The following is a 20,479-nucleotide window of genomic DNA, read 5'->3' on the forward strand; positions in this document are numbered from 1 at the left end:
GCTTGTAGACCTCCCACTACAGCCCTAGAAGTCTGATCAATTTCAGTGTCCTTATTTACACGGAAGGCGCCCGAGGCCCAGAGGAAGCGTGTCGTCTCAGATCACAGAGCCTTTAGTGTGACTGGAGCTGACAGCAGGTTACTGCCTCCACCGCCCACAAGAGAGCAGAGCCTCTCGGGGATTTGAGACACCGGCCCTGGTCGTTAACATCGGGCCGAGCCAGGAACGCTGTTTTCTAAGTGCTTTCTCCCTGGAAATCTTTGAAAGCCATGTCACTTCCCATGTAGGGCCTGCTCGCTCAGATTGCTTCTCCAGGTTTCTTCCAGCCCCTTGATCACGATAAGGGAGGAAAGGTCTGCGCGTCCTTGATAATCTATTTTCTAGGCCCTGTTTTGAGGCAAACCATGAAGTAATCAAAACTTTGTATGAATTGGCTCAGTCATGAAAGAAAAAACTTGCCTGGAAAGAAGACATCTTCCAAATGGCCTTGATAAAAGATTAAAGGGCCTGTCCTGTCAAAAGAAGACAGCTCCCGTGGTGCCCACAAGTTCACGGGCACTGCTGCCTGGTCCAAGGGAGCAGTGGTGTCCGGCCCATAGCCCTGGGTGGAGCACAGGCATAGCCTCCTCTGCAGGCGAAGCAGCAAAGCACAGCTGGACCAAAGTACCGGGCCAGGCTAGGCAAGGGATGCAGCTGCTAACCCAGTTATGACTCCTGCCTACTGCTGGGTAGGAGGTTCTTACTAGATTTTCTGTTTATCTTAGTTCACAGCCTGAAGAGCTGGCAGTGGAGAAGAAATGAGTAAGGACGTTCTGATGAGCTGCCTTTAAACTTACTTGAAACTATGTTTATAGTGGAAAAACCTAAATATTTTCAGAGATGTAAGCGTAGCTAAAAAGAGGAGGCATAATCTTTGACTTGAGCCAGCTTCAAAACCTTTCATCTTTGTTTTAGAGGAACCTGGTGTCCACCCACACATTTGCTACAAATAAAGCCTCGGGGAGAATCACTAAACACCAAGAAATAAAGCTAGGACTTCAAACCCAGAAGCCAGGTGGTAATAGGTAAAGATTTAGTCTTCTGCCCCAAATTGTTTGAGTTTCTCAAACATTTGGAGCCCGGGGAATGATGGATGTGGGCTGATGCTAGTTCACTCATCTTTATCCTTTTCTACTTAAATGCAAAACCGTTGAATTCTCCCAAAAGTGAAGTATTTTCTCTCAGTGGAGGCCATCTTGTGTCAGTTCCCAAATCTGTGATTCCTTCAACTGACTCCTAGGTCAGACCTTGCTCTAACTGCCAGGGATCCCCCAACAAATAAGACAGATCTTGAAAGGGTTCTCAGTGCAGTGGGAGACCAGACAAGGGCCACAGTTAGTACTAGTGCGGTAAGTGTCTCGCCAGGCCTGTACACAGGCTCTCAGGGATGGGGGGGCATGCAGGGCACACACCTCGGCTTGAGGGTTCAGGGAAGGGTTGTTTGTGAAAGCCCTGCTTAGAATGAATCTCAGAGGATGAACAGGAGTGGGCACATGGAAAAGGAGAGAAACAGTGTTTCGGACAAAAAAGGGACATCATGAAGAAAGGGGCATGGCACACCAGAGAAGCTGCACCTTGTCACATACGAGTGGAAAGAAGGATAGCCAAAGAATTGAAACATTAATCCTGATTTTATCATGGGAGTAAAGCATTTTGACTTGCATTTTTAAGAAGTTATTCTGGTATTGAGGTAGAGAATGGATTAGAAACCATTGGAATTGAAATGGATTAACATGGGTCCATGGGTAGACTTCAGGGATCTGCTGAACTAGAATAGGCAAAAGGATACATCTTTATGTTCATGAATCTTTCACTACAATTTATCACATTCACCAACAACAGTACACCCCCAATTCCCTCCTCCTGTCCTCTGTGCTGTCAGACAGTTTACTTCTACACATTCTGTAAACACAAAATACAATGCAACTATTTTTAGACACTCAGTAGTATTCTAAAGCAGTTAAAAACAGGAGAAAATGTGTTATATTTGCATTCATTTAGGTCATTTCCAGTGTTCATTTTTTGTGCAGATCAAAGTGTTTGTTGATATATTCCTTGTGCCTGAAAATTTCCTCTATCATTTCTTGAAATGTAAGCCTGCTTTAAAGTTTTCATTTGTTGAAAAAGCATTTTTCTTCTATTATTTTTGAAAGATGCTGTTGCTGAGTACAGAATTCTGTTGAGGTCAACATTTCCCCCCTCCAGCCTTTTCAAGATGTCACTTCATTTTCCCCTGACTTTACATACTTTCCGAGGACAGGTCTGCTGTCATTCTCATCTGTGCACCTCCGTGTGTGGTGTATTTTTTTTCTCTGCCTCCAAGGTTTCCTCTTTGGTTTTCAGCAGTTTGCATGTGATGTCTAGATGGGAGTTCTTTTGCTTGCTTGTTAGTTTTTGGTCTTTAATCTCCTGGGCGTTATTATAGACTGCTAGGTTACATCACTGTCCCATCACCAGGTTCCACATGGGGGCTAAGGATGTAGGGGCAGACACGTGCCTGCCCGCAAGGAGCTGTACAGCAGGACAGGCAAGAGATGTGGTGACTCACAGTTGGGAAGGAGAGCAAGAAGCAGACTCTGGCAAGCTGGGTGGATTCACTGCTTCACCTTCTGTGTGACTCCGTCAAGATTTTTTTTTTTTAACATCTTTATTGGAGTATAATTGCTTTACAATGTTGTGTTTGTTTCTGCTGTACAACAAAGTGAATCAGCTATATGCAAACGTATATCCCCATATCCCCTCCCTCTTGTGTCTCCCTCCCACCCTCCCTATCCCACCCCTCTAGATGGTCAGAAAGCACTGAGCTGATCTCCCTGTGCTATGCAGCTGCTTCCCACTAGCTAGCTATTTTACATTTGGTAGTGTATATATGTCAGTGCTACTCTCTCACTTCATCCCAGCCTACCCTTCCCCCTCCCCGTGTCCTCAAGTCCATTCTCTATGTCTGCGTCTTTATTCCTGTCCTGCCCCTAGGTTCATCAGAACCACTTTTTTTTTTTTTTTAAGATTCCATATATATATGTGTTAGCATACAATATTTTTCTCTTTCTGACTTACATCACTCTGTATATATGACAGACTCTAGGTCCATCCACCTCACTACAAATAGTTCAATTTCGTTTCTTTTTATGGCTGAGTAATATTCCATTGTATATATGTGCTACATCTTCTTTATCCATTCATCTGTCGATGGACACTTAGGTTGCTTCCATGTCCTGGCTATTGTAAACAGAGCTGCAATGAACATTGTGGTACACGTCTCTTTTTGAATTATGGTTTTCTCAGGGTATATGCCCAGTAGTGGGATTGCTAGGTCATATGGTAGTTCTAATTTTAGTTTTTTAAGGAACCTCCCTACTGTTCTCCATAGTGGCTGTATCAATTTACATTCCCACCAACAGTGCAATAGGGTTCCCTTTTCTCCACACCCATTCCAGCATTTATTGTTTGTAGATTTTTTGATGATGGCCATTCTGACTGGTGTGAGGTGATACTCACTGTAGTTTTGATTTGCATTTCTCTAATGATTAGTGATGCTGAGCATCCTTTCATGTGTTTGTTGGCAATCTGTATATCTTCTTTGGAGAAATGTCTGTTTAGGTCTTCTGCCCATTTTTGGATTGGGTTGTTTGTTTTTTTGATATTGTGCTGCATGAGCTGCTTGTATATTTTGGAGATTAATCCTTTGTCAGTTGCTTTGTTTACAAATATTTTCTCCCATGTCAGATGTTTTTAATTAGGACTTTAAAGATGAAAAGTGCTTCCTCCATAAGATTGGTCAGATCTTGGTTTAAACATGTTTCCAGGGATAATACATGAGAGTGCTGAGATTTTCTTCACCTACTACTGCGAGACTGTCAGGGACTAAGTTCCTAAGTCTGTTCTCCTTGACAGCTGGAAGCGAAGACTGAGAAAAGCTTGGGAGACCCGGGCTCCTCTGCTGACAGCAAAGGGGTGTTCAGGAAGGAGAGGGAGGCACAGCAGAAGCTCCTGGCCGACAGTCATGGGCTAGTCATGGACCTGCGATGGCAGATCCACCACAGCGAGAAGAACTGGAACCGGGAGAAGGTAGAGCTTCTCGACCGCCTGGACCGGGAGCGGCAGGAGTGGGGGCGGCAGGAGAAGGAGCTCCTGTGGAGAATCGAACAGGTGAGGATGCCCCCAGGGAGGAGGCGGAGATGCCTGACCTGGAAATCAGAGCACTCAGAAGGGGAAAATCAGACAGCTCGGAGGTCTCTGCTGCATCAGGCTGATGTAGGGGCTTCCAGAGGAGGAAGTAGAAATCCTAGGAGTTCTGGTGTCGGAGACCTAGGCTCAGCCCTCCCATGACACAGACCTTTTCATTGCAAAGTCTGTGGTTAACTTCCCTGTGTGTGTACGGTTGGGGGGTAACTTTTTAAAGGTGTTTAAAGATTAAACTTGAGAGATGAGATTATTTCAGGCCTTAGGAAGTGATTTCTACCAAAAAGCAAACTAGTTTTTAAGTCTGCCACTAAAGATGCGGTCATGGTGACTGCTTCAGCTTGAATGGAATTGTTATCCATTAGTAAAGAAACTGCTGAATTCAGTAGGAAGTCAGGCTGTTTGCACCTGCTGTGGATCTTGTGGAGCTGTAATTACACAGGACACAGTCAGGGGAAGTGACTGATTGTTCATCATCTTCAGCTAAACAAACATTGAAAAATGCAGATGAGTTCTGTGGGAAAGGGGGAGTTGTTGTTCTAGAGATAATCATTCCCTGCCTTGCGTCAGACTTAGGACAGTTTGCGTAGCTGCAGTCCTGCCTGAGTAGTGCACAAATTAAATTTTCACATGAAACTGATGAAGGACTGGGATTCTACCCTGGCTGGATTTTGACATAGCATACACTGTAGTTCAGCCTGTCACACTTATAAATTCAGGAGGCCTCAAGGAAATGTATTCATCAATAAACTGAATGCAGGAAAAATAACCTCATTATTCTATTGTAAATATCCATGCTGCCTTTTGGAAAATGTGCTGTATTATCCCTAGACATGGGACCTGTGTTCTGCAGGTGCAGTGGCAAAGGTCCGTTTCTGCTCACTGTGGAGAAGGGAGAAGTCGAGGGAGAGAGAACTGAAAAGGACCAGGAACGGCTCTGAAACCTCTGAGCAGAAGTGCATTGCACATAAAGAGGCCCGACGTCCTTCCTGGGTTTGGTTACTCACACAGCTGAGTCACCAGACTGGTAGATGGTCTGGCTCATTTCAAAATTCCCCAAATTCTATCAAAGGAAAGTTGGCCACTTCCTGTTTGGCCTAGAAATGCGGCACCTGAGAAGAATCTTCTGTCTTAAATCCCCTGTGCGCCTGTGCCCTATGCAGAGGATCAGCTGCCGGGTGGGAATTGTAGGGGCAGATGCAGCACGTACTCTTACAAAGTGGTCACGGATTCATCTAATGTTCGTTAACCAGTATCCTGGCTCCTCCAGGTACCTCGTTATCAGGGAGGGTCCCTCCTGGCCGTCCCTCCAGGACCACACACACTGTCCCTCCCGCACCCCAGCAAGGCCATCGTCATCATCCCCTTTGCCCGTGAGCTGTAGGCTTGTTGGTCTCATCATGGCTTCATTTTGGAAGTCACACCTTGGATGTAAGTTAAGCAAGTCTTTGTAAGGGCTTCATTTTACTTTGGGGAATGAGGAATTTCTAGTAAAGGAAAAATTAGTAAGACATCCAGTGACATTCAGTGTTCGAAGAGTTAATGCCCTAGTGATGAGCAGCCACCCCATTTTAAGACTATCTTTGGAAAGATGAGTGGGCAGGGGCTGAACTCCATTTCCAGACTGTCACTACTGCCATGGCCCTACCACGATGACAGCCTTAACATCTTTGAGCAAAATGGACTCGAGACACGTGGGTTCTGGGCGTTCATTCATCTGTTCCTGAAATCTGTGTGGTGGATCCCGCAGGCTTTGTACAATGATTTCATTGCTGTTTTTAGAAGAGGGTTTTGTTGATGCTTCAGATATGCAATTGTGGCTTTCAAAAATAAATCCAGCCTTCCCCCCCAAATATTTGACATTTAAAAAATCACAGTACCCAATCCTGAAAATGAGGAAAAGCAGTTATAGGCATTCTCTGTAAAAGAGGAAATTGGCTAAAGTGTAGTGTGTGTAGATTTTTTTTTAATCAGTTATTGAGTTGTTCATTCATTTAACTTTTAGCTGCACGTTCCATAGATAAACAAGACACGTAGACAAACGTTCTTCATAACGTATGCCCCTCCATATCTGACTACGTGGTGGGCCGTGTAACCTTGTCTGTGATGACCTAATACAGATGGTGAAAGAAGTAACACTAAATCCGTTTTCCACTTTGAGAACACATGCTTCGTACTTGCCTGGTGGTGTTGAATTCCTACATAATTTCTGTGCCATGTGAGGCATTTGATATGACGAATGACTGTGGGAATGTGGTTAAGGTCATGCAACACACACCATCTATCTTATCAGCATCTGTCTCAACCCAGATCTGATGGGTGAGAGTTAACTTTCCTGGAGTTACACTACATTTCTCCTCTGAATTGTTCAGTCCCAGTTAGCCTGCAGAGGCCCTGGGAGTTGGCTGTGTTAAAGAACTAAACGAAAGCTCACATGTCACTCCATTCTTCTTCCAGTGACTTCCTTAAATCAGTTACCTCTACAGCATGAAAGGCTGTTCTTCTAAAACCTGTGTACAAAGTAACCTTTTTTCTTGTCAGGTAAAGTGACATTCTCAAGGGTTTATTGTTGCCTGCAAATCTTGTAAATTTGGTGTTTGCTTTATAAGTTGTTCTACTGCAGGACTCTAAGTACAGTAGGTGCCGATGCCTCGTTTGAAATGACTCTCCTAGGAAACCCTATCCTTTTAGGGACCTTTTATTCTATGTCAGCACTGCAGAGGCATCTTGGCAGCAGACACCTCCAGCTGAAACCACTCCAGCTCATTTTTAGGGAACCTAACTAACACAGCTTTAGTGCACATTGCTCCTGGCTGCCCAGGTTTATTTTTGAAACCCCATTTTGCTGAGTGAGAATGTGCTGGATCATAGCTCTCCCCTGTAGTCATTCTCCCCCCTCTTCACACACACCCTCCGTGCACATTTACAGCTTCAAATGTGATTCTTGCATTTTAATTCTGTGCCCGAAATAGCTTGGAGATGATCATATGTTGAAACTAAATCACACTGACATGCATTAGATGAACATAATAAAAAACTTTCCTTTTCATTTTTTAAAAAAAGAAAGCATTTAGCATCTTTGAGAGCTATGTCAACGGGGAGGGAGTAGAGAGCAGAGGGGGCTTAGCTGAAACCCCTGGTGACTTGCTTGTTCCCTAATTCAACGGGGATTCTGCCTCAAACTCTAACATTTAAGCTCCAGCTGCTTGAATCTCCATCTGTCTCCTAAAATGAAGATAATACTCTGAGACTGGTTCCACCACCTCAGAAATTACTAGAAATGAGTAAAAGTCCCCATGACTCCTCATGGCTTTGTTCCCTACGACACACAGGCCACACTTATCCAGCTTGCTGATGAAGGCTTGAGTGAGGACAGGAGGTGTAGTTTGTGAAAGATGCCTTGTTAAAGGGTAAATGAATGCGCTTCCAAGGGAGGGTCAGAGCCTCCGGGCACCATCTCAGCACCACTTCTGCCGCCCGCCCGCACCTTTGAGTTCAAGTCCAAAGAGCAGCCAGGGTGGTGGAGTGCGTGAGCCGAGCTGTCAAAGGTGCTTTCTGCCTGTTTTGGAGGGGAGCCCGGCAGGGTCCAGGGCAGCCCCTCAGGGCTCCTCCGAGGAGAGAGCACTGCAGGCACGCGTGTCCCTGCCCGTCCCTGTGGTTCCAGGTGGCTCCTCTTGAAGGGCCCCCATGCTGTGAGGACATGAGGCGTTCGCTCATCAGTGCACCCAGGCCCGAGGAATCACGCAGGCGTCAAGGGGGGTCGGTGGTGGTCCTGCTGACGAACAGTGAGCTTTACGCTGGGCCCGGCCTGCAGCCCTCCCACAGCCCCAGAGGGAGGGGCACCCCTCTTACAGGTGGGGACACTGAGCTGAGACGACCAGCCACACACAGTGGTTCTAGGTCTCCTGAGGTTTCCCCACTGCTGCTGCTTGCATTTACCAAGTCAGAGAAAAGTATGACTCCAAACTATGTGGCTCATGTTTTTGTTTCTTTTTCTAGTCATACCAGATCTTTAATTACCTCTGTAGCTAAATTTTAATCCTCTCAAGCAAAGTGTAGGATGTTTTCGACACCCAATGGTTATAACCCAGGTGGTCACTCGGGATTTATGTAGGACCCTTTCAAATAATTTGGAGACCACCATGCTCTGTTGTTATTTAGAAACCCTGCTAGTTAGGAAAATCAAATTCACCCTCAGAAGTTTGCTATCACTGATGGCTTTCCACTGAGTGTGCCTTACGTTCTGAAGGTAATTACAAAAAGGGAGTTCTAAATGTGTCATTTGGTAATGTTAGATTAAAAAAATACATGTATAATTTCCTGTGAGCACAGTACTCAAAGTTATATACAATAACATATTCTCATCAGAAGGAGCTGGCTTGCATGTGGTTAATGCAGATTTTTCTAGTCCATATAAAATTGTGATTTTTCTTTTCAAAAAGCATTTGTGATGTGTTATTTTTGAAATTAAGGTCAGAACTTTAAGAACGTAGACTTCTCACCGTCTTTCAGATAGACCATATGTTAATTCCAAATTGTGGAGAAACCATGACCTTAGGGAGCAACAGACAGAAGAATGAGGCTAATTGTTTTCATTCTTAAAACCCTCAAGTTGCAGAAAGAAAACAGTCCCCGGAGAGGTGGCAGTTTCCTCTGTGATCAAAAGGAAGGCGATGTCCGCCCCTGTGCCCACACGGGGAGCCCCTGGGCCCCCCACCCCACGGGGATGTGGCCCTGCATGGACACCGACTCCAGCACGTTCGAGGACCAGCCGCTGTCCAAGCTGAAGGAATCGGACAGGTGCTCGGCCCGGGAGAACCTCTACTTGGACGCCCTGTCCTTGGACGACGAGCCAGAGGAGCCTCCAGACCGCAAGCCCGAGAGGGAGTTCAGGAACTGCTTCCCCGAGGTCAGCCTGGGTTTGGGGTGTAGTTACCTGCGGCAGGACCGAGGGCAGGGGCTTGGGAAGCCGGCCGAGTGGCTGGCAGGCCCCTGGTTTTGCATATCACGGCCTCTGGGGTCAGTAAAAACGAACCCTTCATGATGCAGGAGCTTTGCTTGGTGGTCCTGACCCCAGGCTCCCTGCTTCACTTAGCCGCTTGTCTCAGGTTCAGAAATTCAGGGCTTGTTGTGTCCTGTGTGAATGGGAGTCTCAGGAACGGGAGTGTCCAGTGAAACACAAGAGGAAATACTGGGTTGACCAAAAAGTTCGTTCAGTTTTAAGTAAAAATAAAAGACATTTTTCATTTTCAGCAAGAACTTTATTTAACGACATATTCATTAACCAAACGAACTTTCTGGCAAACCCAATAGATCATCCCGGGAAGTGCAGAGCTGCAACTTTTCTTAAAATCATAGTACGGCCTTCTGATTCCAGAAAACATTAATAACAGAAAAAAAATTTGCTTTAAAGAAAGTAACAAATGTCACTAACCAATGACATACAATAAATACCTTATTTGGGCAAAGGGAAAAAAATCCCACACTAGAAACCTATGTAACTTAGATCAGCAAATAGAAGAGCTTAGCTCTGTGCAGAAATCTCCACGGCACAGCATTGGGTTTTTCTGGTTATGACTTTTTTAAAACTGGGTTTTAAAGATTGATTTTAGGAATCATACCTGTGAGCCAATCTCACAGTGGTTGCACCTGTCATTTGACACGCTCAGCAGACAGGGTGCCCGTCAGGCAGGGATGTTGAAGTGGGGGATCTCCCTCAGTCACAGGTCGGCGAGGTCAAGTGCCTTCTCCTCAGCACCTGTACCCAGCAGAGGTGACAGTGCCAGCATGCCACCCCGGGGATCTAGTGGCAACGTCTCCTATGCCATCTCAAAGCAGTGGCCAGATCCCATAGGGAGGGCTCCCTGGGGGATGCTCAGGTGGTTTGCTGTGCCAGGACTCAAGTTGCAATACCTCGAAGGCTCACTGGGCCTTGCTCCCTCAGGACTGGTCTGCACGGGGGTGTTCTCAGGAGGACCGTGTGTGCATGTTCTCTTCTTTAGCAGAGGTCACTGTACCTTCCCTGATTCCCAAGGGCGATATTTAAAACAAAGAGCCCTCTAAGGACGTCACACCGACTTTTTTTTGCATTTTTTATTGCAGTACAGTTGGTTTGCAATGTAAGCTGCAGGTGTACAACAGTGATTCACAATTTTTAAAGGTTATGCTCCCTTTAGTTATTATAAAATATTGGCAATATTCCCTGTGCTGTACAATACATCCTTGTAGCTTATTTATTTTATATGTAGTAGTCTATACCTCTCACACCGACTTCTATAGACAGGCTGAGGCCAAGAGACATCTCTCCCCTAACTTGCTCTCACCCTTGTCTTCCCTTCCTCCGCCTCCTCCATCTCCTTCTTCTCCCCGTTCTCCCCCTCCTCTCTTGCATGCGTGTGTGTTCTCTCTCTCTCACTCACACACACTTTCAGTCATTAACGAGGCAGCTTTGAAGCTCACGTGCTTAGTGATGCCCTCTGAGGAGCACAGGAGAGCCACTACTGTGACAAGGTTTATAGCCAATTTTTCTCACTCACATGGGCCCTCCCTGGACTCAGAGGCTCTAAGCCCTCATCACCCCTGGATTCTGGTGTCATTATTGTACTTCAAAGGGCTGAGAGGCAGAGGCACTCCTGGCCCAAACTTGGCTCCCATGTATGTTTTAAATGGTATTGTCCTAAGAGAAAAACAAATCACTTAGCACCCTGAAGGCCCCCAGGCAGCCAATGTTAACCGATTCAGATAAACTTACTTCTTCTTTATAGGAAGAAGAAAATCACAAGGGAAATCTTCAAAGGTAAGTAAGATTGATGAAATGATAGTTGACTACTGCAGTAAAAACCTCCTGGTCTTGGGCTTCCCTGGTGGCACAGTGGTTAGGAATCTGCCTGCCAATGCAGGGGACACGGATTCGAGCCCTGGTCTGGTAAGATCCCACATGCCACAACTACTGAGCCTGTGCTCTAGAGCCCTCGAGCCACAACTACTGAAGCCCTTGCTCTGCAACAAGAGAAGCCACTGCAATGAGAAGCCCCTGCTCACCGCAACTAGAGAAAGCCCACACGCAGCAACAAAGACCCAGTGCAACCAAAAATTTAAAAAACCACCTGGTCTTAAAATTCTATCTTGTCACTGCAGTGTACTGTGACACTCTTCAAAAATGACTTAGAGTAAAACTTCTGGATAAGTAGTTGCTTTATTATTAATTTCATAAATACTGTATTTTAAATTATTAGCAACAAAAAGGCCAGTGCTATGCTGCGTTCATGTGTGTGTTAGTGTCACGGTAAGAGCTGTGTGGTTTGAGTTGTGTTGTGTATATAAGGAGATGATTGTGTTAAATGGTTTTTGAAAGTCCATGGAAACCCTTTCTTCTAATTTAAAGTCTGAAAAAACTCCCTCTTGATATGTTATGAGACACTTTATAGACTGACCATTTAAAAGCTCTCCTAGGAGAATTTATTACAGTATTTCCTGGCGGTAATCCTTGAAGTAAAATAAAGTAGTTGGTGTTCATAATCATATATTCTAGTAACCCTTATATGTATGACGGGACATGTCTGAAAAGGCACATATACGCAAATTTGTTTAAACTGAGTAGAGAGGGAAGGGGAGGACTGAGCCTGTGGGTGGGTCTGGGCAAGGCCAGGGGGGATTTCTGTTTGAAATGGTGTTGAAATCATTCGCCAGCCTGATGACACCTTCCACTGCCCTCCTCTCCTCCACATCTTCCGTTGGCCTTGGGAGACTGTTGTTAGTGCTTTAAGCCGACAGAGGATGAGGCCCGTGGGCGGAGAAGACTTCAGGTCACAGTTGCTTTGTGGTGGCATCTCACCCTCCCTGCTGCTCGTTTCGTTTGGATTGGGACTGTGGTGCGTTCACGTCTGTGGGATGCGCGCCTGCTCTAATGCCGGGAGCTCGGGAAGCTCCCGCAGCTCCGACATGAAGGTGCCCATCAAGTACGTGGAGAGGCCAGGCCACAGCCAGCCTCCCCTTCTTCCTGTGGGGCATCCAGGCACTGAACTAGAATATTGCAGAGCAGGGTTAGAGCTTAGCTCTGACTGCCCCGGAGCCCCACCTCTCCCACGGTTTTGAGGGTCGGCCGTAGTAAATTCTGACCAATACAAGGCTCCTGCAGCAATTCCAGAGCCATAAAAGCCTGTTGGACACCAGAGGGTCAGCCCAAGAGTGGAATACATCAGGCAGCTGGAACGTGTCCTGATCCTTCAGGTGGAGACACAGGCACTGTGCATGCAGGCAGGACACAGGGTGTGCCGGGTCAGGGGTTCCAGGGCCGTGGCTCCCTAGCCGGTGGCAGCTGACACCTCTCCTCTCCCCTTCCCCAGGGCCGTGTCCGTGTCATCCATGTCTGAGTTCCAGCGCCTGATGGATGGCTCTCCCTTCCTGCCAGAGAAGGGCCTGCCCGCCACCAGCAGCAAGGAGGACGTCACCCCGCCCCTGTCCCCAGATGACCTCAAGTACATCGAGGAGTTCAACAGCAAGAGCTGGGACGACAGGCCCCCAGACCCCTGGGCAGACAGGACCGAGGCGGGTCTGGCGAGCTCCGAGGCCAGCACCGACCCTTTCTCCGACTCCTCCTGGTACCTCACCACGAGCATCACCCTGACCACGGACACCGTGACCAGCCCGGAGCACTGCCAGAAGCAGCTCCCGCGGAGCCTTGTCTGCGCCGAGCAGGCCGGGGTGAGGATGCTGCACAGCCCGCCCGCCATCCGGAGGCTGGATGGCACTGTGGTGGCAGGCGGTGAGGGCAGGGCCCGAGGGGGCCCGGGGGGCGCCAAGGGGGGCTCTTCTGAACACATTCTTAGCAGGTGGCCCTGTGCCCCCTCCAAGCACCCCCGAGACTACACGGAGGGTGGGCTCTGGCCCCTCGACAGCACCCTCGGTTTCTCCTCCCCGCTGCACAGCCTGGAGATGTCCAAGAACCTGAGTGATGACATGAAGGAGGTGGCCTTCTCCGTCAGCGCCGTCTGCTCCAGCCCCGGGGAGCCTCTGGTCAAGGACACGGCCTGCCAGACCAATGGGTCCCGGACGACAGGGACGCAGACCGTCCAGACCATCAGCATCGGCCTGCAGACCGAAGCCCTGCGGGGCAGCACCGTCACCAGCAGCCCCCACAAGTGTCTCACGCCCAAGGCGGGGGGTGGCACCACGCCCATGTCCTCTCCCTCCCGCGGCCTCAGGAACAGGCAGGTGGCCCCCGCCATCGAGAAGGTGCAGGCCAAGTTTGAACGCACATGCTGCTCCCCCAAGTACGGGTCTCCCAAGCTGCAGAGGAAGCCCCTCCCCAGAGTGGACCAGCCAAGCAGCAGGACCTCCCCAGGGCTGGCCCCAAAGGGCTGCGGCGAGTCGGCCTGGGCCCGTTCTACCACCACTCGGGAGAGCCCTGTGCACACCGCCATCAACGACGGCCTCTCCAGCCTCTTCAGCATCATCGACCACAGCCCTATGGTGCAGGACCCCTTCCAGAAGGGGGTGCGGGCCGCCAGTCGGTCTCGTTCAGCAGAGCCCCTGCCGGAGCTGGGCCCAGGCCAGGACACGAGCCCCAGCTCCCGAGGCCGGTCGCCCAGCCCGGTCGGGGGTGGCTCCGAGACGTGCAGGGAGGAAGGGGGAGAGGGCACACCCGCGAGGCAGGACCTGTCCGCTCCCCCCGGCTACACGCTCACAGAGAACGTCGCCCGGATCCTCCACCGGAAGCTGTTGGAACACGCCTTAAAGGAGGAGCAGAGGCAGGCCGCCCACGGCACCCCCAGTCTCAGCAGCAGCGGCCCCGTGGGAGAAATGACGGTCAGAGCCGAGCCAGGGTCCATCGAGGTAACGGATGCTGAGTATCCCACCCCCTCCCCCTGCGGCTCGTCCTTTTCAGTGTCAGCACAGCTGACCCTGGGGCTGTACCAGGTTATGTGAGTTCAGGAGGTTTAGGGGAGGATGGAAGAAGCAGGAACGCAAACCCTGAGCTGCTTCTTAAAAGAGAACTTGGTTTTATTGCTGTCAGTGATCCTCTGAGGACCATAAGATGGTTTTCTTAAGGAGCTCAGGGACGGACTCAGGTCCTCCACTCTGGCCTCAGTGATGCATGCTTGTCTGTTTATCAGGGCAGGGCTTTTCACGTGGGGTCATATCTCCCCTCCTTCTGTATGAGTTTGTGTCCTGGGAGCGTGTGGGCAACATCAGGCTTTCTGCTCCAGCTGTGATGGAGAGAGGGTTTTGACAGGGTGGACATAGAACACCTCTCGTCAGGACCTACAGGCAGGGTGTCTGGATCCCAGCGCTGGCTTCAGTGCAGACAGCGTTCACGTCTCACAAATCCCATTAACCTCTCTGTGTGCGTGCGTTCTCTTAGCAGTAAAACCAGGTGAGACGGATGGATAAGGTCAAAATCCTGCCTTCATACAACGCGATTATAATCCTTATCCCCTTAAACATCGCCTATTATTGTTACCTATGACCACACGTATTATCCATATTGTCACATATTATTATGTGATTATTATTATTGTATCCCTCCCCCCTTAAGGTTATTTGCAAATCAGTCGATCTTGAATTCTGCCCTGCTCATACCCACATGGGGTATAACTGGACCACAGCAAGAATGAGCAAAATAAAACAAAGCCAGATGCTGGTGCCGGGGGTGAAAACGGTGGTGATGTTGGTCTTATCGTTCACGCAGTGCCAGAGGAGGTTTCCCAGCCCTTGGTCAGACACCCTTATGTGTAGACCTGGGGGTGAGGCCTGACCCACCAGGAACCCAGATGCAAAACCTCCACAGCAGTGGAATGCAGACACCGGTAGGCATTCTCCAGGCTGGGCAGACAGCAGATGGTGAAGGTTAGAGAAAGACACGTACACGCTCCCTCCCAAGGCTCTGCAGCCCCAGCTGCACAGGTGAGGAGAGGAGGAGGTGTATTTCCTGTGTCACCCGATCCACCTGCTGCCTCACATTTCCCACAGCGGGAAAAGGAATGCTCAGCTTCCCAGTATAACCCAACAAGAGGCATTTAACTCAAAATATAGAGTTTAAATCTGAAATAGATTTAAACCATGTGAAATTGCCAGTGACCTACAGAAATGGCAACACCATATGGTTCAACCTAATAATATTGACAGTCTGTGGCCTACGCCTGCCAAAGGTACGCATCTTTGTGATAAGGCTGTTTGCGTGCTCTGAGAAGGAGGTTGTGTTCTCAGGTAACAAATGGTGTCTTCTGCGGGCTTCTGTTACCCCATCCCTCAGGGCCCCTCAGGTAAGTGGTTTGCTGCTGCAGGGGGTCTAGCTGGGTGAGTGCCACACCTTCTTGGAATGAGAGCTTTGTTCCAAGCATTAACTGGCTTGTCTGTGGTGTTCATTTATATTAGAGACTAAATTCATCTTGAGTCACGAATGAATGCTGCAGGCAATCTATGAGACTAGAAAGGAAATAGTGCTGTGATTCAGTCATTATTAAACCAAGGCGTGAAAATGGCTTTATCCGTATAAAGCTGTGCCCCCCTTTGGTCCTCTGTGAAGTGTCTTAGATTTTCTTCTCACTCGGTGTGTTTACTACCAAAAGAGGTGATGGCCGATTTAAACGGGGCCCAGGCACGGTGTCAGGGGTTCAGAACTGGCATGGAGCTCTCACGGGCAGTGTTTAAATGTCATGGGCTCTTTTTCCTTTACTGTTGGAATTTGGCTTATTCTAGACTCCAGTGGAATTATTCCTCACCTGAACTGACTTAGGCCCATTGGAAACCCCAAGACCCCTTCCCACCCCTCCCTAGATTTGTGGTAGTTTTTTTCGTTTCAAAATCAGAACGAATTCAGATTTCCCACCCTCCTCTGAGCCCGTGCGGGAGAATCTTTCCCGGAGTGCTCAATGGGACATCTAGACGTGGGTGATGGAGTCCTCCCTAGCCAGGAACGGGCACAGTAGGAAACTCCCTTTCTCCCTTCACTCTCACCCCACGAGCTACTTATTCCTCTGTTTCTCTTGAAGACATAGCACCAATGCACAATGCAGAGAGAAGCTGTGCGCAGGTCTGGTGTGGAGAGAGAGGATAATCTGGAAATGTCTCAGTGGAAAATTCGAAGGGAAAGTTTTAGTCTGAGCTGCAGTCATTTGGTCATTGTGACTAAAACAATCTGGCTGTTTAATGGGCTCTGTTTCAAAAACAGCAGTTGTAGGGTGTTGGAAATGTTAAATGCCAAGGGGCAGCTTGGGAAGAAGAAAGAATAGCCAGCGGAAGGGAGAGGTCTGTAGCTGTGCTGTCGTGAGGGCCCCTCCTGCTCTGGCCAGGCGGGGACCTGACTGTGTGCCCGCTTCTGTGGGACCTCGCTTCTCCAGATGGCTGTCCCTGGAGCTGCCACCAGGCCTGTTGACTTTAAACCTTTACTGTTGTTCTTTTTAAAAAGTACTTTCCAACCTACTTGCTTTTCTCTTCTTTGTCTGTCTGTTCTGTCCAGAACCAAACTGTCTTACTAACTGCCCCCTGGGGACTCTAGCCCTGCCTGCCTCACGCCGTAAGTGCTTTCTTCCTTCTTTCCACACTGTCTGGAGAGGTTGTCATGTAGCTCAGGGCTGGCATCTGACCCACAGAATGAGGCCCCACCGTCCTGGGCAGCTCTGCTCCAGGCTGGCCCAGGGTCCACCTGCAGGGACAGATGGCAGGCCTGGATGGGACCACTTGCCCCCCGGGATACTGACTGCTCAGTAGAGATCCTATTGAGATCTCCCCTCTCCTGTGCAGTCTGCAGCCAGTATGCTCCCGAAGGGGTAAAAGGACATTGGCCAGAGAGGGAACCGTCCAGCCTGCAGGGTCTCTGAGCCTGCTCAGACATTTCGGTGGCTGTGCATTGCCATGTGCTATAATAAGGTGTGACCATTACGCATGAGGCTTTTCTCTTTTTTTTTTAAAAACCACACCAGAGGGAATAAATACAAATATATCTTGTCCTTCCCAGTGGTCACCATAGGGGTCATAGTAAGTGCTCAATCAATTTGTGTTAACTGACTAAACAACACAATCGTCCCTGCTCCAAAACTGCAGAATCACCTTCAGAGCCTGAATCAAGGCTTGTGAGAAAATACCAACCTTGTTTCTGATCAAGAATATAGTCACCCACCCCAGCCCCCTTATCCACTGGCCTTAAATACAACTGGCTCTCAAAGACTAAGCACATGCCCCACGAAAAATGACTGACAAAGAATGGCTCCAGAGGCCATTTCCAGAAGAGGTGCTGCAAGGATGAGATGCCCACAGAGCCTATGGCAGGGGCTTCTTGGGAAAAAACAGCATCACTTGCTCAGATTTGCTGGTGTGACACTAAAGAGAACTTTGTCCCCTTGAACTCCATGGTCACACAGCATTTCTTCTGTGCACACAGATGCTAGTGACGAGGTGGCATAAATTAACAGAAAACCCTTGTCACTCAGCATCAGCTAAATAGAAACAGGCCACAGTGGTGTCCAAAAATCCTATGCCGGCAACCTACACACACTGATAGACAACACATATTACAACCCAACACTCTTATATACGCAACACAAACCACACATCTCTTGAGCCACCGTCCCTCGTGCCCTGGGCTGGGCTGAGGTGAGGACGTTTCCTTTAATTTTGGCTGTTTCAGTGCTGACGTGTTTTCACAGGCGAGGTATCTCTGGTTGTCATGGTTTCCATTAGTATAAGTGCTTTGCTGATGAGGCCTCCCTGTAGTCACATGAAGTGCCACCAGCAGGTCTAGGGACGTTAGTCATCGTGTGTGTCGATGCTCCTTTTCTGCTGCCCCCGGGCAGCGACCACTCCCCCATCCCTCCTGTGCCCTGCCCTCCATCTTCTCTCTGTCGCTCTGATGACTACATGCTCCTCCTTCTGCTCTGCTGTGCTCATCACATCTCTTTACATCCCTCGACTTACTTCCTGAGTGGCTCTGAGGGTCCTTGTTCTGTGTTCTTCATCGCAGTGGTTTCCCACCTCAGCCTCTTGTTGTGTGGGTGTCTGGGTGGATAGAGCTCACCGTTTCCTCAGGCCACAGCTGCCCACAGATCCCCAGTCAGTGTCCTTTGTCCTGGCGTGCAGAGTAAGGACAAGTAGCTCAACAGTCTCTAATACCAAAAAAGGAGCAGCAGCCTTTGAGAGGACGTACTGTAGGTGATCGGTCCCGGGGTTATCGGTCCTCAGAAGGTGCAGGAGCCCATACACTCAGGCTCCACTTTTTAAAATTTTATTTTATAAATTTTTGTTTGTTTTTATTTTTAGCTGTGTTGGGTCTTCGTTGTGGTGCAGGGGCTTCTCTTGTTGCGGAGCACAGGCTCTAGAGTGCAGGCTCAGTAGTTGTGGCACACGGGCTTAGTTGCTCCGAGGTGTGTGGGATCTTCCCGGACCAGGGATCAAACCTGTGTCCGCTGCATTGGCAGGCGGATTCTTAACCACTGCACCACCAGGGAAGCCCGGGCTCCACTTTTTAAATGCTGCTGCCAAGAAGAGTAATTTAGGTGGTTTTATCTAATGAAAGTTTCTGCCTGCAGCATTATCTCCATGTTGTGGGAGTTTAACCCAGTGCCAGTCAACCTGGAATAAACGGTAGCAGAGTTGGTTTGAAGGTGAGCCCCGTTGCTGGTGCAGCCTGATGGAGTCATAGATCCCTTCATGGCCAGCCTCTTAGGACTGGGCAGACCACTCAGGACTCTGGCTCCCCCCTTCCATTTGCTACAGCCCAATTCCGAAGGCGCCTCATATACACACCCATCTCATGCCACGTTTTCATCATAATTTGCTATCTTCCCATTACTGTCGTCACTGGTCATTCGTGTTGAATTCTTTACTTACCTTTTTAACTTATACTCCGTGAGCAACGTATAACTTAGCATTCAGAAGTTGCAGACACCCTGGTCTGTTGCACTTGAGTCTACTGAGAAGTTTGCTTGGGGGAAATCACCTCCCAGAGGACCTGTCCGTCTGAGTAACCCTGTCTTTCTCTTCCTCGGCTTTGAAGGAACTCCCTTGTTCTGCACTAGCTCCATCCTTAGAACCCTGCTTCTCCAGGCCCGAGAGACCAGCAAACCGTCGCCCTCCGTCCCGTTGGGCCCCACATTCCCCCATTGCCTCACCGGCTCCATCACCCGGAGACCCGACCTCCTTGGAGGAGGAGGCTGCCCGGGGAGAAGCCACACCTGTGATGCAGGCTCGCATGGATTATCTGGAATAATTCACTGTAATTGCATAACCACACCGTCATCATCAACCGAACTCTGCCCCAAAAGGAGAGATCTGGTTTTCCCAAGGTCAAAGAATGTTTTTTTTTAAAAAAATAACACAGCTGCTGAATGTTCAACCTGTGAATCTGAGATGTTTCTAGAATGAAACAGTAAACGTGCCTGTAAGAACTTAATTTTTTTCATAGCTCAGAAAACTATTTTTGTCTCCATCTTTTTTATATTAAACAAAAAAAAAGGTAAATAAGATATAAATTTAAAAACAAAAAGTTTTTAAGAGATTCTGAACACCCTCGCGCGCGATACTGACTGCCTCACTGTTAAATTTGCACTGTTAACATTTGGTTTGGTTTATTTCCACGTTGAATTAGAGTGTTTTAAGTTAATTTTATTTTGTCAGTGTTCTTGTTTTTTAAGAATTTTTGAAATGCTTCAGACTGTATGATTCAGTGAACTTTTTGTAATGAAAAAACCATGAAGCCAGCCAGTAGACAAGGCAGATCTCCTATATCCTTGAGGGGATAGATGGCAGCATTCTGGAAAGGTAGAGAGGCCTCAGCCGGGTTGTCCAGACCTGCTGTATAATCCACATATTCTTCTCAACCTGCACGTCTCTGGGTTCGAAGCACTGGGGTGCATGTACATACCGCTGCTGTGGTCTCGCCCCGCCTATGTGTGAGCCCTCTGTCCCACTGTGATACAGTGTGAACCCCCTCGTACTGTACTGTTGTTGTCTTCTCGCATTGATGATACAACAGCGATGGCATTTTAAAATTATTGTTAAAAGATTAACAGGCAATACAGTGTTTACTCCAAATTTCCTTGTTTAAGGAAAAACACTACAAAAGTCCTGAGGATACCAAATGGAAAGAGAGAGGGTGGTGCCTCGGAGTCTGTATGAGACGATGATGAAGAAGAAATAAAGCCTTTACAAGACGGCACCTGTCCCAGACCTTGTGTCTCACGCACCCTCCACCTTTTCCTAACGGCTCACGCAAAAAGTTCCCGTTGTGGGGGCGAGGGGGGGTCATACAGCCACTCACGTA

The 20,479-nt window shown here is 48.5% G+C and overlaps 1 protein-coding gene and 2 long non-coding RNA genes across 6 annotated transcripts in view; 1 reads left to right on the top strand and 2 right to left on the bottom strand.

Annotated features, from left to right (window-relative positions):
* MTCL1 (microtubule crosslinking factor 1) overlaps positions 1 to 20,374 on the top strand; it is a 126,831-nt gene extending 106,457 nt beyond the window's left edge. For 3 of the 4 annotated variants that reach the window (XM_082418569.1, XM_082418566.1, XM_082418567.1), the window contains 5 exons: positions 3,934 to 4,188; positions 8,834 to 9,130; positions 10,986 to 11,017; positions 12,567 to 14,055; positions 19,214 to 20,374. In XM_082418569.1, the coding sequence (XP_082274695.1) occupies positions 3,934 to 4,188; positions 8,834 to 9,130; positions 10,986 to 11,017; positions 12,567 to 14,055; positions 19,214 to 19,426 (2,286 nt within the window). In that variant the 3' untranslated portion in view covers positions 19,427 to 20,374. Of the gene's footprint in view, positions 1 to 3,933; positions 4,189 to 8,833; positions 9,131 to 10,985; positions 11,018 to 12,566; positions 14,056 to 16,681; positions 16,739 to 19,213 lie in introns of all 4 variants that reach the window. The other variant, XM_082418568.1, reaches the window with a different exon arrangement.
* The window catches only part of LOC309640278, a 711,494-nt gene that overhangs the window by 284,157 nt on the left and 406,858 nt on the right, over positions 1 to 20,479 (bottom strand). The window lies entirely within an intron of this gene.
* Positions 14,062 to 20,479, bottom strand: part of LOC309640271 — a 46,859-nt gene continuing 40,441 nt past the window's right edge. The window contains exon 3 of the long non-coding RNA XR_014252149.1: positions 14,062 to 14,429. This is a non-coding gene — a long non-coding RNA (uncharacterized lncRNA). The remainder of the gene's footprint in view (positions 14,430 to 20,479) is intronic.

The sequence above is a fragment of the Balaenoptera physalus genome (assembly GCF_965194825.1).
Source record: "Balaenoptera physalus genome assembly, chromosome: 12".
Classification (NCBI taxonomy): domain Eukaryota; kingdom Metazoa; phylum Chordata; class Mammalia; order Artiodactyla; family Balaenopteridae; genus Balaenoptera; species Balaenoptera physalus.